This window comes from Eubalaena glacialis, chromosome 11 (genome assembly GCF_028564815.1).
Source record: "Eubalaena glacialis isolate mEubGla1 chromosome 11, mEubGla1.1.hap2.+ XY, whole genome shotgun sequence".
Taxonomy (NCBI): Eukaryota; Metazoa; Chordata; class Mammalia; order Artiodactyla; family Balaenidae; genus Eubalaena; species Eubalaena glacialis.
This window is the reverse complement of record NC_083726.1, coordinates 98439368-98457469: the sequence shown is the minus strand read 5'-3', so window position 1 is coordinate 98457469 and position 18102 is coordinate 98439368. Positions and strand designations below refer to the sequence as shown.

Here is an 18102-nt window from a genome sequence, read left to right as displayed (position 1 = left end):
ACTCTAAATAATATGCTAAGTTCTTACTGTAAATTTTCCACATAAAAGGCACTATTACGACTGAAAATCAAACAATCCAAAAGCCTTCTTTCTTGAATTTCAGAACTTATGCAGTTTTCAAATACATTTTTCAAAATAAGTAGAATAAGTAGAATCATACTCACTAGTGAAATACTGAAGACAGCAAAGTAAAGAAAGGTTAAAAGGCTTGGTATAGCTCCCATTCCTATGATCTCCTCCGCAGGGAGGAGATCAGCAAAGGGGAGAAATGAGGAGATAAAAGCCAGAACTACAAATGATGCCAGCCAGTTCTTGATTTAAAGTTTTGGATCCAATACAGAGCTACCCTAAAACTTTCCTTCAGAAGAAAAGAAAGAAATGCAAACTCCAGGAAACTCAGGAAAAGATCAGAGTACGAGATAAAATAAAGAAGGAAAAGAAACAGAAAATACTACAATATGGTGTTAGCAATCAATATTATGAATTAAGAAATGTGTGAGACAATTAGGTGGCCCTATTTTGCACATACACTACTATGTTAAAGAACTTCTTCATATTCCTAAATGACATGTAGACGTCAACAGCACAAATATACTTTCAAATCCATTCTTTTTAGGACATACATGTTTCCAGACCAATTTGGATATCTATTTAACATCATCCTTTCCTAATAGGGAAATTTTATATCGTAAGACGAACTATTATTCAAGTAGTTGCTCAATCTATCAAAGTACTTATGATTCTTCGAAAATAGATATCACAAATAAGAGAAATATATCTCAGTTTAGAAAATAATTATTTTCCTGAAAAACTATGTAAAATAAAAAGTCTAACTTTTCTAAAATTTAACAGTAGAACGTGCTATTTACTTTTTAAATCATTCTGGAAGTTTACAATATTACTTGCTAAACCAAATAATCGTATACTACGTTTTTAGATTTCTCACATTAGGTTTGCCTACATCTTGCTGCAAGTAATACATGGTAGCTTTTCTGTTTTAAAAATGAATTTTACAGGAAGTAATCCACAATATTGTTGTTTAAATTAATGAAAACTGGAGGAAGTTACTTATTTTAAGTTCAAGATCTATTTATTTAGAAAGGCCAGCATGCCTAAATGGAAAAATATGCACTAATAATTACTATGAGATACATGTAACCACATAGAATACAAAGTTTATTTACATCAAACTTACCTTGGTATAATACATAAAATAATCAGATAATTAAACCAAACACTATGAAAGAATAAGTGGCTGATTTAAAAAAAACAAAACAAAACAAAAACAAACAAGAAAAAGTGCTGAATGCAGCGCAAGTAGAGCATTCATTCTCTTCTGACAAGTTCACAAGCAGCCTTTATTTTGACACATGAGCCACACAATTACACATGGGGATGCCACTGTTGTACTTAATAAAGTATTTACAAGCTTAATAAAAGCTAAAGAGTTACATAACAGGGGGGCTAAGGAAGCAAATGGCATATGTCCACACTCCAAAGAATTTCTTAAATTTGGTTTTTGGCTAAAGCAAAAGCTCAAAGAACGAAGGGTTTTGCAAAGCAGATTCAGCAGACAAGAGCCAGAAACAGTGGATGTTTTGGCGCATGCTTGGATCAGGTGACAGTGCAGACTGAAAACTATGGCAGCTCACTGAAATGGTTACAGAAAGTAATGGCCCTAGATTCTAGGTGAAAGCAAGGCAAGCATACAGTAGGGAGCACTTAATCACAAACTAGTAATTGGATTAACAATAATTACCTACAACTGTAAGCAAGAAGTCAAAGGAACTTTTCGGCTATTAAATTTAGGGGTTAATTAAGATAAAATTAGGATAAATCAATTTATTTAATATTACAGAAAAATTAAATTTATCTTCAAAGCCTATTTTATACTTAATGCCAGAGATGAGCCAGAGAAAATTCAAGTAGTAATCATAACTCAGCCTAACTTATTACCACTGAAAATTCAGAAATATCATAGTATTTAATCCCTATTAATGGAATTCTTAAAGCTTAGAAACAGCTAATTACATTTCTTACAGGAAACACACTAGTGAATTTGAAGTGTTTTATTCACCCTACAAAAGTAAAAACTAAGGATTTACCATACTTATATAAAAGGCAAAACAAAGAATCTGGCTTAAAAATTTACTGGCCACTATACATGCCATATATGAAACGATACAATCTGGTCACTTGAAGGATATACAGCTGAGATGCGAGGGTTGCAAATAAACATTTCAGAGATGTCAAGAAAAAAATATTTTCACTTTAAATACCATGCTCCTCCCAATAATCTATAGAATTATTTATAATTATAAAAAGATTATCACTTTAGGAGATATTAAAAGTTATTTATTTATTCAAACTATATTTCATACTATTCTATGTTTTTCTTCTAAGGGTCAAAACTCTTCATTGCTAATATCACAAATCTTTTACTATATCCTTTTAATTGTAGGCATGAACTGAGCTCTAGATCAATACCTCACTGATGCCTTTTTTAGGGGTAATGTCTTCACGCCTGGGTTGACACCACAGTCAATTCATTTTACTACTGTTACTTGTCTAGAGCATGGCCATAGCTTGATATCTTGCCATCGTTTTAGCATTTTATCTTGTTTTTGAAGTACAGGTGACACTGTTAAAGATTCCTAAAATGACAGTAATAGTTTACATCTCAAAAAGTAAAGAAGTGAACAACTCAACATAACATGCTTTTATAAAACTGAATCCCTTTGAGATTTTAGGCAATTACACACTTGCAACTAAGAAATGCTGACTACCTAAAGTGTTCAATTTAGTTCTATTTTTACATAGCTCTAGAAGAGAATAACTCTGTCCTTGGGAATTTTTTAATCTAGTTTGAAAGAAAAACAGGAAATGGATAGTTACTCTATCTAATTTTTAAATAAGCAAGAGAAGATGAAGTGTTAGGTAGGATTTTCAGTACAATGATAGTGTATCTTGTTAATGGACAGCACAAAAAGCTACATTCTCAAATACCTGAAATTAATATTCCAACCCAAAACAACCTTTTGAAGAAGATACATTTCCCCTAATGAAATAGAAATTAGAGAGTGCAGGTTCAAGGGAGTATACAACCTTAAACTGGGTGGTGATTCAGTACAGACTAAAAAGAAGAGTCTCATTATAGAAGAAGTGATGTGCAAAGTCAGAGCAAACTTCAAGACATAGTAATTTAGAATGTTAGTATGGTGGCTGGGATACAATCCATGTTGGCTCAAACTGGAGTCTTTACTATTTGTAAAAAAAAAAAAAAAAAGTCAAATATGTAATCTACTCCTTGATTGTGAAATTTCACTCTTTATATATAATGTAACTGGCGATCAGTTACATTATTTTATACAGAGAGAGAATGATATATTACATTTACATGTTACATTATAATCATGTAACGGAATATCCAGTTACACGTTACATATACATATATATGAAAAGAGTGAAATTTCACACTTAAGGAGATTACCCATCTGACTTTTTTTTTTAACAGATAGTAAAGAATGAAAAGTAATGAATATCGTTACATTATGTATAGAGAGAAAATTATGTATTAGTTATATGTCACATTATAAAGAAAAGCTCACATATCACGCATGCTATATTTATGTCTTCTTGAACTCTATATATCTATTTCCTGAAAACCTTATTAAAATACTGAAAACCAAAAGCTGCTTAACTACTTTAGGCTTAGTTTGCACAGCTGCTCATGAGTGTCTCTCAGACGTAGAAAAATAATAGTTGCTGAGATCATCAGCAGAATTCAAGTTCCAAGAAAGCCTATCTTCATTTAACTAACACACGCACACGCACACACACACACACACACACACACACACACACACACACAGAGCAAAATAATATAAGAAAAAGCCTAGACCAGGTATGTAAAAAGGATGAGGATTTACACTGGATAAACACTGGTGTTCCCAATCCCCAGCACTGTGCTCAAGACATGGTGGGCACTCCACAAACAACCACTGAAGAAATATTTGCATGATCAGACTGATATGTATATTCTATAAATATTTCCTTATATATTAGCTGACATTTTTTGTTAAAATTAAATATTTTTAAAGCAGTAACTATACATTTCTTAGGTTTTAACTATTAATTTTTGCCCCCAAAATAAAGTGAAATTTCTAAACAACTGCAGTTCTAAAAACTAACAAAAAAGAGTAATATTTTCTAAATTCAGACCACTAATCTAGAGCTTGCATTATCACTAGTCAAAGTTCATTTACTATAAGATTGAGAAAATCTTCAGTCTAATATGTCTTAAAATCTACAATCTAAAACTTAAAAAAAAAGAAAACTTTTTAGAACATTCTCAGAAACAAAAGGAAAGTTACTTAGTTTCAAACACCTTGTTTTACTAACTCAGGACTTAAAAACACTCTTAAAAATATTGTCTAAGTTTATAAGCTATTTCAAACTAGTACTTTTCAAACCACATTATATAACTACTTTATATTTCCTCTTGTCACTTCCTGAAAAAATTATCTAAGCTGACATGCATCCTACACAAGAAAGAATAACAAATTTTCCTCAACTCACTGAGACTATTACTAATTAAGAAACATGTATATGTGAGCTATTCAGAAATACTTTTAGTGGTAAACTCAGAAGAAAAAAAAAAGATCATAGCCATCTGAGAAACAATAAGCTAGGGCTATGAAAATCTACTCTTAAAAGTTTACAACTGAACTTTCAAATAGACTTGAGTTTCCACATGCCCCCTGGGATGTCAGACTTGTAGACATGTGGAATAACCATAATCTATCTTTCTCTCTCAGCTGAAAGTTGCCAAGAGCCTGTTTCACTCACCACATCCTACTAATGATCAAGTCCTGTGGATTTTACATTATAAATAGTTCGTAAATTTATGGTTACGAGTGTAAGTCCTGAAGCCAAAGTAGTAAGGTTGAAACTGTGGCTCAGTCACTTTCTATTTTACTTTGGGGAAACTGCTACGTTTCATATTGCTCATCTACAAAATAGGAATAATGCCTATGTCAGGGTTGTGTTTTGAGGATTAAATGACCTACTACCATAAAGCACTTAGAAGAGTATGTAGTACATAGTAAGTGCACTATAAACCTTTAGCTCTCCCATTACCACCAAATCCTAGGTCACTTATCTGGCCAGTACCACTGCATCTACTAACTGGGCTCCCTGTCTCTAGTCTTGCTGCTTTTAAATCCATTCTCCAACCTCTAGTCAATGATTTAATGCAAATGTGGCCATGGGCTACCCTGTCTTATTCCTATGCACCTCCTGTCCCTGGCATGTCACATACAGATCTGCAAATGTTACATCCTCCTTCCTAGCAGCAAGATTCATCTTGTCTTTCTCAAAGTCTGTTATCAGGCCAAAAAAATAAGAAACAAGGTAAGATAAGGTAATAATTTTTAAATAAATTCTCAGATACTGAGTTCCCTTCTTCCTGCTCTATAAAAATATTTTCTATCACTTGTACTTAACACAAACTAAGACAACAAAGCAGGAGAAAAGGGGGCAGGAAAAAAAAAAGGTAAACTAACCAAGACATTCTGTATTAATGGCAAAAAACTTAAAATAAGTATGAAGTAGCTATGTAATAAACATCATCGAATGAGTAATGGCTAGGATATTGTTTTGCAAATGCTTGAAGTTTCAGAACTACATTCAAAGAATGTATTAACATGGCTCCAAATACACTGTCTGAAATATAAATCTGCGTGAATCTCCCATATACCATCCAACACTGAGCTCAAGAATTACCACCTCTATAAGCTTCCCTGCCACATAGAGTTAATCCTGCCTTCCTCTTTAACTCTTATCTTGTGTCACTCCATAACACACAGTAAGCCATTTACATATTCTTCTATCCTCCCAGAATATGAGCTTTCTGAAAATAGGAGGACTGGCACCTTTGCACACCTATTATCTAGTGAACTGCATGGCACAAAATAAATTCTAATAAATGTGTGCATGATATATCGTATTTCATGAAATACTATTGTATGATATAAAATGTTTTCCTATATCTTTCCACATTTTAATGTTTTTGAAATAGGAATGTCTAAAATTAGTAAGTATGTTTGACTACCATGTGTTCCCTTCTTTTTTCTCTTGGAAGGCATCTAACACCTGGTATTCAGAGAGTCCAGAAAATACAATATTGATGAACAGTTTCTAGCATTAATAGAAACTGTATCAACAACTACTTTTCTTACTGATGTGCTCAATTCTTGATTTTCTATGGTAATACAGGACAGGAGTGGCTAAATATTCCCTAATGATGGAGAAAAATATATAAATGATTTGAATATATTTACCAAATAAATCACTTTTTTTCAGAATTATCAAGTTATTTTTCTGAAACTAGTATCCGAAAAAACCTGGTTTCTGAATATGTGCCAACTATTACCAAAATATTCTAACACCTCAATTAGAATCAAAAGATTCTAACACCTCAATCCAAAGCATACAACTATGAGCACATTAAACTAAAAGCGTCATCTTTTAATATGCTATAACATATCCACCTTTTCTTTCATATACTTACTACCGGACTTTATTTTAAATGATGGCAAGATATACTGCTTCCTCAACCATGTTTTTCCTTGCCAAATTCTGTAATTCTGCTTACATGGGACAAAGTCTTTATTATGTCTACAAGATTTAACTTTTGCCTTTTCCACTTTTCCAAAACTGTTCTATCATTTAATACATCTCTCATTCTAAACATCTTTGCCCTCACAAGGTTTCAGGCTCCTTATATTATTAACGATTGATGCCCTCAATGTCCTGTTCTTATGTAATTAGCCTTTTTCTCTGCCCACTACCCTGATCTGCCTATGTTTTAAAAATATATTCTTATTTTTATTAAATGAATCCAGCAGGGTATTTTTAATTTCTCACTAAAAATCAAGTATAAAGCATGACATTACAAATGATTAATTCTAATCAATGTGCTAACATGCTGGCAAAAACTTGGATAGGAAATAGAGGTAATTTCCCCAAAGGTTTACCAATTGATGTCGGTCTAAATCTGCAAAGGTTGGACTTGATCAGACTGTGTACTAGACTGACTTTAGGTAAATCTACATGATGAACATGGGTTACTTCATAGTCAAACATGCACTACTTACATCAGAACTTACATCCTGGACTCCTAAGAACAAAAAAAGTTTACAATATTGAAAAGATTATGGGATATTATCTCAAATGCTAAGCCTCCTGGTGTTTCTGTTTTTGTTTTTCTGTAAATAGATGTACTTTCTAACACAATTAACTGAAAAAGTTCTACAGGAAAATACCAGTTTCTGATACTAAATCAAAATGGCTCTATTAATTAATTTAAATCTAAAATAGAAATAACATAAAAATGTAGATATTTATATTAAGAGAACATGCTTTTATCAAAAAGAAAAATTGGCTTTGACTCTAAACCACATCATCAGCTGTAAAGCTATCTTAGTTTAGTTTCTTTAAAAGCTACAAACTATATTCATATGTAAAATTACTTAAAAAGAAAAAATGTATTCTCATGTCGAAGGGGAAGGAGGAAAGCTTATGAAAGCTGTTAATCCCCCCAAAATCTGCTCTTACTTACCAAATTTTGGAACACTCTAGAATTATAAATAAAAATGCTAAGTTATACTTTTATAATATTTATAGAACACTAAATATATTATAATCAAATCTCAATTGAAGTTTAAATATACTTTACGATTATTAAACTAGTCATTGAATACTTATAATATATATTTAACAATTAATATTTCCTTAATTACAAAGCTAATGCCAGTGTCATTTACCTGATATGAAAAAACTGTCCAAAATGTAATAAATATAATTTAAAATTATCATTCTGAAAGTTAATCACCTAACAGAAGTCATTCATAATTTATGGTATTTCTATGGTTTTGATTAATTCATTTTAGTTAACACATATTTATGTTTGCCATTTCCATGGAGATTACAAAAGTTATCACATATGTATTGCAAAATGTATCTGCATAACTGAACTGACATTAAGCCTATTTAATCTAGAACATTTCTAAAAACTTCACTGAGCTGCCATAATTTTTGTCAGCATATGTAGTACTGAATGACCATTAAAATACCTGAATTGCAACTATTCCAGTCTAGCAGTTTGTAAGATCTTGTGTTACCCATAATTCCGACAAAGGCTGAGTTCAAAACAGCAAATTAGTAGATCAGTTTTAGGTGCAGAATAGTAGGAAAAAACCAAAAAACACTACAAATAAGAACACAATTGACAACACCACTTGACAGGAACTAGAAAGACACAGACAGCAGAGTTAATAAGAAGTAGAAATAGATAGAGAAGAAGGAACATGCTATCATAATCTAAACTAAAGTCTAATTAAAGATAATTACCTTTTCAAAACCACCCCATTCTTTCCCTTATTGTATGACCCTGTTTGCTTAATATTTAAAAAGAGGAAGTTCTAAAAGAAATAACTCCAAAATAACAACCCATAGAGTTAGTAGGTGGTTGTGATTTTAAAATAAGACTTTTCCTTTTACACTCAGTGTGAAAAGAAAATTTCCCATATTCACTAGTCAAAAAATAGCTGCAAGATTCATCTGAGAGTCCAATACAGCACTTTTAACATTAGCACATGCACCTCACCCATCATAATTTTCTCTCGGCAGAGTAACTCAGTGTCATAAAATTAATACATCATCATTATGGTAGATGCTAACTGAGTTTTGTTTTGTTTTAACATTCAGCTCTTTTTAAAATTAAAATTTTTTCATAAATAATTACTTAAGGGGCCTGGAGATTAAGAAAATGTTAAGCAAATGTTCCTTTGTAATGCATAATACACATACAAAAAAAAATCCAAAGAATGTGATAACTATATCAAAATAATATAATAACTCGACCATTAGACTATGTAATTGATTTGTGTTTAACTGAAAATAAAACAAAGCTGAAATACAACTTATATATCATTAAAGTATTTATATATATATATGCCCACAATCTTCTGGGAAATAATACATTAGTAACTGAGAATTTCTCCATGTGAATTGAAAAAATATTCTGAGAGAGAAGAAAAGGAAGAGAATGGATGAGCTGTAGTTACAGTACACAAAACATATTCTGTAATAAGGAAGATTTGTGCTTTCTTCCCTGGGTCTGGATTCTTACATTTCTTACACAGCTAGAATAAACTGGCAAGTATGGAAAACCCCCAAAAGCAGTTGTTGTTGTTTTTAAGTAATGCCATGTAAAATATGGCTCTCTACTTAAACTTAGTTAAGTAACCTTCATTTGTTCTCCCAGACTCTACAGCTTACTCAGAGTACGTGGAAGCAACGATGACATCAAAATGTTTTCAATAAACAGAAGACATCACCAACAACTGAATATATTCCTGAATTTTTGGAGCTATTAGATCCATGGGTGGGTGCCATCTATCAAAATATTTGAGTCAAGGGTCCACAGAGACACAGGTAACTGGCCTTGGGTCACCCAGTTAATGTCAAGTATTAACTCAGTATTTCCCTGCACTTTCCAAATAATTCAAGTTCCTAAACACATAGATATGAAACTTGGCATAGTCCTCAAGGTCTCAATCCAGTAAACTGGCCTCAGTCTAAACATGCCTTTCAATTATTGCAGAATACGCAAATACTACATGAAGATAAGATCTTAGATTGACCCAAAAAGTAAGGAACAGGGAAAACAAAAATAAACCAGAGAAGAAAAAGAGAAGACTGGTGCTTAAAAGATGTATTTGCTCAGCTTTAGAGTTAAATAATCCTAGCTAATCTTGCTTTTCTGAAATCCTGTTCAGGGTCTAGAAAAATTCCATTCTGCTTAACTCAAATGACATCAAACCATGGGACACAGATTAAATTTCTTAAAAATCTAAAAGAATGGTAATGCTCTGTATCCTCAAAATTACTATTTGTGTTTTGCATATAATAATTTCAAAGCATTTTTCTCTTTTATATAGCTGTCGGTACAAGCCCCAGGAAGAGGTTACTGGAAGTGACAATTTAAAATTTTCAAAAACATATCTGTATATGTGCCAAGTAAGAATATTAATATAACTTCAGGTTTAAGGTATGTCATCAAAATAATAAGTGATTTGAGCAAGTTATTGGGCATCTAGTCAATGAGAGATGCGAGAACAGATTACATAGGAAAGTTCCTACCATACTTATCATGCTTATTTTAGGTTTAGAAAAATCATCAAAGCATTTTTAATCCAAGGGCTTGAAATTACTAGGACTTCCATGCCTCTTCTCTTTTATAATCAAGACCCCGTGTTTTAAAGAAGTGAGCTATTATTTTTTCTTGTTCACTTATATGGAACAAATAGCTACATAAAAGAAACCAAGGACCCAAAGAGAACAGTTGCCTTTTTTAAACTCTTAGGTACTCTACACAATGTTTACAATTACATTTTAAAAGAATACTTCTTTTATGAATAAGGAAATTACTCAAAATCCATAAAGAGCTATTGCTAGTGAAAAGAATTAACATCTTAAGCTAATGGCCACAATGATCAAATTGTAAAATTTGTTATCTGCATGGGTCAAAGAAAATAGCTGACTCAAAAGTGACTTAAGGATTCCCTCAAAGTGATACACCTTGGCCAAAGATGAATCAAGATTTGTTCTGTATACAAAAGTAACTAAAATATATACTTCTACTTAGTTTAATTATTTTTAATTAAGATTACTGCAAATATTTTAGAGCAACGTGCGTCAGTTCATACTTTGTCATTTTTCTTCCTGGATAGATGTGGCTTAAAAAATTATAAAAATCAATGTTAATAATCACAATGTAAGTAAATGAAACATCGAAAACAAACTTCTTAAGAACATACCAGGATTGTGGATACGATCCAAAAGCTTCACAGAGCGTGCACTAACAACTCCCCCGACATGCACGAGGAATCCAGGAGGAAACGCCGTCAAGGTAAAAAATGGAAATTCCTAGTAGAAAGAACGGGGGAAGAAAACAACTGACCATGTGTGAAGTACAAAAAATATGCTTGTTAAAAAGCTTGTCATAAGGAAATGAATTCTAGCCCTTACAAAAGGCTACCAATTATGCATTACAGATGCTTTGTAATTAAAAGTTTTCTTGGATGTTAGAGTTCCGAATCCATTTTCCCACATATGTTATACAAAGTCCGAACACTCTTTTTATGAATTCTAAATGAGGAAAAAAAACGTTCTCAGAGTTCCAAATTAAGATATTTGAACACGGGACTTCCGTGGCGGTCCAGTGGTTAGGACTCCTCACTCTCACTGCTGAGGGCCCGGGTTCAATCCCTCGTCAGGGAACTAAGATCCCACAAGCCGCATGGCGTGGCCCAAAAAAAAAAAAAAAAAGATATTTGAACACACTCTTCCTTCCTCTCAATCTCCTATTCTGATGCAAGGTGGCAATGAGACAGGGGTGGGGAGGGGGGGGAATCTGCCTGCCCCGCTACCCCACATCTACTTCTCAGTGGGCGTAGACTCTCCCTCAACACACATACCCTATCCCGGGCTACTGGTAAAGACTCTGAAGGTCTGGGGCAGGAGATGGAAAAGAATGGGGGACTCAGGGAGGAGGAGACAGAGATGAGCAGAGCAGGTTAAGAGCTACATAGAAAGGTGAAGAGAAGAGCCAATGTCAAGTTCAGGTGGGCAGAGAATCACTGTGTGAGATTATTTACTCTATCAACATGGGGGCAGCAGGAAAAAAATGTAAAAACATAAATGCGTATTAAGAAAGGGGAGAGGTATGCAGATGACAGCAAGGGGGGCAATAAAATTCTACAAGTTCTTTTAGGCTTTATTCTCCCCTTCTCTCTCAAGGATATCAAACTTGTCAATTTAGAGACAAAGAGAAGCATGCAAGAGAGAAATGGTAAAGCAGAGAAAGGAAATTCATTGAAACAACACCCAGAAAGAAAGGGGAGTTCCTGTGGTTGCCCAAATACAGAAGCCTCTCACGTTGCACAAATTGGATGCAAGTAAGGGAAACTTAATATCCAACCTGTCTAGCTGCAAGATTAATGCAGCTCACTTAACCAGAAGTCACTTACCAGTAGTCTCATCTATTCAGAACGTAACTGAGAACTGGATTAATAAGCAAATCAGGGCTCTCAACAGTCAAAACAACTGTTACAGTTCCAAGTACTAAACTTCAGGTACTTCATTCATAAGAGATCCCCACAGACCATATTCATACGATGATATATGGTAATTATAAATGTATAATGTTAGGAACATATTCTAAAATCTACTGGTATCTTTTTTTCTGGACCCACAGCAGATTAAAGGCAGCAAATAAAAGCTGGGAGATAAAGAGATACAGAATACTACTAGAAGCAGGCACATTAAACACAGCAAGATTACTGACTGGCTGCTTAAAGCATGGAGAATATGAACTGACCAAAGCATAACTCACACAGCATAGCAACTTGGAGCCATTTACCACAGAGGCAAACAGTCCTGCATACCTCAATAACCCGTGAGATACAGTATTAAAAAATATGTGTGTGCATGTGTGTGTATACATATACACACATACATATTTAGAAATAAATTCATTAGAATTTAAAAGTAATCTTGAACAAGGGCAAGAAAAACCTAGGCTATATAAAAAAGGAGTAAAAAAACAGTCAATGGAAGTGGACAGGTTTGGCCCAGCTGATAGGAAGAGGAAAAGGAAGAGAAGGGAGACGACGGGAGGAGAATTTTACTTAAAAGTATTATAAAATGGTTAGTCAAGATAGCTCCTTATTTCCATCTAAATTTTTTAAAATATAAGTTTTAAATGAGAAATGTACAGGTAAGCTTATGTTACTGGAAACGTTAGTATTTTACCTAATAAGTTAGATCTTTAAGATTTTTCAATTTTAAGAATACGGAGGTTTTTAAATTTCCTCAAACTACTGTGGCCAAGTATAAAAAAGCACTTTACACTTAATCTTGATACCTAACATTTTAAATATTCTGGGTAAGAGACACTGAAAATGAAAATTTTGTAAGCTAAATGGAAAACAGTACTTCCACCGAAAATTGAGAAATAAGTTAGGTAAATTCCATGCTGGAAACCATCTGCATATAAGATTTCAGATAAGTATGAAAAAAATGAACCTAAATGATTTCTCTATTCAGAATTCTTTGACTCTCCTCCCCAGATTTCAGAAGATGGGATAAAGGGACAGGAGGGAAAGCATCACTCTAGAGCCGGTCACAGCAGAAAATGTAGGGGAATGGCTGCCCAAAGAGGCGGAGACCCACCCTACCAACTTAAACTCTGTCCTAACTGTCCCCAGTTCATCCAGCACACTCCCTCAGTTTAACACACAAAATTTAACCTACAATTAAAATGGCATCGTTAATCAACCTAAACTAGCATCTTCAGACAATTCTCTCAGAAGAGCTACTGCCAGTATCTCAGCTGACTGTTAAATACCTATCCTCCCACTCCCATCACCAGTGACTACGATGGAGCACCTACAGCGTGCCAGTCCTGTGCACAGGAGCTTAAAACTATGCTTCACAATCTTTCCCACACCCTGAGACGGAGGTACTATCATCTCCATGTTTCAGGTCAAAAACTGAGATGAAGAGGGCCTAGGTTCTCTCTGAACCACAGATTTTATCACCTGGCTTCTTGCCATTTCTGGTTAAAACACTGAGTTAAAGAATTGATTTTAATCTCTAGTCTGTTACTATACTTGATGAATCTATAGGTTCTCTTTCACTGAAAAGGACAGCTTCCTTAAGATCAGCCCAAGCACACCCTGCTTTCAATGTCCAGATCGGAATGCCAGGGACTACAGAAGACATTTTCTCTGGAAAGCCCTTATATTAAAAATATCCTGGACTTCCCTGGTAGCGCAGTGGTTAAGAATCCGCCTGCCAATGCAAGGGACACGGGTTCGAGTCCTGGTCCGGGAAGATCCCACGTGCCACAGAGCAACTAAGCCCCTGTGCCACAACTACTGAGCCTGTGCTCTAGAGCCCGCGAGCCACAACTACTGAGCCTGCGTGCCACAACTACTGAAGCCCGCGTGCCTAGAGCCCATGCTCCGCAACAAGAGAAGCCACCGCAATGATAAGCCCACGCACCGCAACCAAGAGTAGCCCCCGCTCACTGCAACTAGAGAAAGCCCGTGTGCAGCAACGAAGACCCAACACAGCCAAATATAACTAACTAAATAAATAAATACATTAAAAAAAAAAAAATCTTGCCCTGTGGAGCCTAGATAAGACTTCATATGTTGATACTTTGACATAAGCCAAGTACATGCAGCATAAATCATTTAATAGCATGTGCTCAAAGACAGGCTAGTTGAAAATTCTGAGAACAAAATGGATTTTTTTTTTAAGATTTAAATAGGATTTTTCTTAGAAGATATTTAAGCAATTTGTTTTGAAATCAGAGATTCTTTTTATTATCTCAAGACACCAGAGTAAACTTTCTAGATATAAAACTCCATGCCATGTTCCTACTATGATTTATAATATAATTTTATCCCCACTTCTAAAAAGATAATTTGTCAAAAGACTTTGCTTTATATCTAAGTTTCCCAAAGTTAAAGAAAGTTTCTTTCTTTAAATGGAAGACTCCATGGTAAAATATATTTGGGAAATACTAGGTTAAACTAAGTCAATTAGGTTTCTTTATTGAAGAAAAATATACATCCCGGAATCTAAAAAGTAACTTCATTTTTCTTACAAGTGAAAAAGAAATCATATTGAAAAAATAAATCTATTTGCTTTACAGCAAATAGTTCATAGGCAGAACCTAAATCTAAGTAAAAGTTTTGTCTCTATTTCTCATCTCCCAATAATCTGATACCTATTACCAAGATCTTGTCAACTTATTTTTTAATGCTTTTGTGAGAGAAAAAAAATAATAACACTTTTATTTTTGAGAACTGCTACTTGAATAACTCATAAAATAAAAGATGATGGACAAATAAAGCTTCTCTTTTCCATAAGAAAAAAAAAGTCATATAATTTATTAAAGGTAGCAAGGGGTAGAAATGAGTATTTTAAAATGAATATATAAAATGATAAGTAGATCATGTGTTCAACTTGATCGAGTGTTCAACCTGGCAGAGTTAAGGCGTATCTGTACACACACAGGGAGAATTCTTCATACTTCTGTACGTATTTTTCCGATACTAATGGCAACCACAGGTAAGTGGGAAAGCCAAACAAGATAATGCTTTTTCTATTTATTACGTAAACAGGGTAGAGAGGGAGGCTCACAAATTCAAGTAACTGCCACTGCAAGGTTCGGTAATGTAAATATATTGCCAACTGAGGTTTTATAAAGTTGTAAGTGAAAACTGTAGTTCTCCACACCTTTGCTGTTAATGCCACGAGGATTATCTAGTAATGTATGCCCAATGTGTTAATGTGTCCAAAATTTTAAGAATTTTTGAAAGCATATTTGAAAACATAAATATTATCCAAACTAAATCCAAAACAATTTTCATTGATTAGTATTTTTTTTTCTTTTAAAGCTAGGTGCTCTTCAAACTTCTTAGTACAGAGAGTAAAGTCATGGGCTTAACATACAAGCAAAATCTCATTATAGCAAATGTCAAGGCAACTCAAGTTTTTCTGTTCCTGTGATTTCTAGAATGGTAATTAGATTACAGGAAATATTCCTAGTGTACGGGACTCGAGAGAGTGTAAAACTGGGAGTGGGGAGGCGGTAAGAGCTCTCTGGCCTAAAAACTCTTAAGTGACACACACACCTTTATCTGACCCTCTTCCCCATGTTGTTAGTCTATGTTTGGTTTCAATGCACAGTCTGAATGTTTAGGTGGGCTACTTGATGGCAGTAGTTGGTATGCCTGCAAGATGTGAGAGTAGCTGAAAGGCAACTGCTGCCTGACAGCATAAGGCAAAGAACTAGGTATTGCTAAAGCCCCATTGCTCTGTTTGTTCAGCTCTGCTATCTCCAGCCTCGTCTAAAAGGCAAACAGTGCGTACACATACTTTCAGCACCAGGAAAGAAAGTCTAAATAAATTACTTATTGTACTATTTATAATAATAGGACCTGAAAAACACTCTTCTCAAAAGTCAACCTCTAGAAAAGAAATACCTTTGGTTTATAAAATATATCCTTTTACAGGCATTCACTATGTTTCATCTTTTTTTAATTTAATGCTAGTATAAAATGGAACATGTAAAAGAAAATTCTGTAAACGCTTATAACTTCCAAATCAGACATAATGAAAGCTATGGAACTATGCCTTAAAATAATTGACATGACATATAAAATCATGCACTGTATTAGTTAAGCAGAAAAAAAAATGAGCCTCATAGTGCTATTAAATTAAAAAAAAACTCTTTGCATTATGAAAAGAAAAAAAGCTGGCAACATTTGTTAACAGCTTAAATAAAATTTAAATGATCAAGATTAAAACTACAAAAGCTACCGATACACGAAATAGGCTCTCACACAGGTTCAGAAACATACCCGCCTTCTACAGAACCTATGAGGTGATCCTCCCTTAGCAATGAAGTTTATACAAAAAAATAAAAAGAGAAAATCATCCCAAAACTTTAACTATTCATTGTTCCATACAACATATTTAATAAAACAAATTTATAGTAATTAAAAGTGATGTATTCACGTACTGAACAACCACATTATCTATGTTAATCTGTAGAAATATGGAATCTGCATTTCTTAACCCCAAAGACATTGGCCAGTGATAAAAATCATCTCAGAAAATAAATATATTAATATACTAAAGAATTATTTTTAATATAACATCAATAAAATTTTTTCTAGAAAATTACCTATTTTCCTTTACATATTATAACTTTAATGTAAAATCAGAAATGATTTCATCATTCAATGGATATTTCCAAATAGATTATTTCTAATATAATATTGGAAGATAAAACAAAAATATTTATAGAATTATTCCAAATTAAAAGTAATTATTCATAAATGAATTACTCTGATACCTTAAATATATTTTGGATTGAAATTATAGTATTATAGATACATGACCAAAACTAGTTTATAAAAATAAGTTATAAGTACATGGAAGCATGATAATAAAATCATATTAACAGTGTAAGAATAAAGAATGTTGAGTGACTCTTACCCTCTGTTCCAATGCTGACTGAGTCTGTTGTCTTAAAAGAGCTTTAAAGGGCCCCCCTTCTTTTCCAGCACTACCACTTCCCATTCCTACAGAACATCAGTACATAAATAACAACCAAAAAACAACTAGAGAAACAGACAGCTTAATTGCATTCATCTTCATAAATATCATGAGTCAAAATCTGTTAAAAACAATCCAAACATTTAAAGTATTTGTGATGGCAACTAAGCACATATTTTACTTTTTTTATTCACAAAGTTTTCTTTAGAAGCAAGATGCCAAAGTCCTACTGATCACAGCAAGCTTTGGACTTAATTTGTTCTAAAAATCATTTATAAAATTATATTAAGGTGATAAATTTTTATATAATATTCAATTTTAAAAGTTGAATCTTCTAATAAAAAATAATCAATATAATACCAATTATTTATACCATGCTAACAATTTAAGAGTACTAAAAGAAATAAGAGAAAATTAAATGTTTGTTTAAAAGTAAATATACAGAGAGAAAAAGCACTAATTGGGCTTATTTAAAATATTCCAAAATTCTCTAAAGAGCATGAATTTCAGGCAATTTTGAAATATAGTCAAACTATTTTCTGATAATTTCCCATTCCTAAACATAACATTCATGACAAAACAGTATTAATATTCATATCATAGTTTTCAACACTCGTTTGCAAAAATTAACATAAAGAGTTTTTTTAAAAAACCAGAGACATATAATAGACACCTCACAAATGTACACAGTCATGGATGAAAGAATTACATTTCCCAAGCTCTTAGATGTATTTTTTTAAAGGCTTAATTTTAAATTTCTTTCCCTATCTTAGTTTATTCTTTTGATAATACTAATAGACCAATTATGGTCAAAGAATTATAGAAAGCAGGGGACAGGTGAGAAGCCAGTACTCTACAAACTAGAGTTAATAGTTTAGTCCCACCTTTTAAAACTGA

At 33.2% G+C, this 18102-nt stretch overlaps 1 protein-coding gene across 6 annotated transcripts in view; it reads right to left on the bottom strand.

Moving 5' to 3' along the window:
- Window positions 1–18102, bottom strand: part of C2CD5 (C2 calcium dependent domain containing 5) — an 81115-nt gene that overhangs the window by 36738 nt on the left and 26275 nt on the right. For all 6 annotated transcript variants that reach the window (XM_061204486.1, XM_061204489.1, XM_061204490.1 and 3 more), the window contains exons 9-10: window positions 17146–17231; window positions 10884–10992 (exon numbers count right to left, since the gene is read on the bottom strand). In XM_061204486.1, coding sequence (XP_061060469.1) covers window positions 10884–10992; window positions 17146–17231 — 195 coding nt within the window. The remainder of the gene's footprint in view (window positions 1–10883; window positions 10993–17145; window positions 17232–18102) is intronic.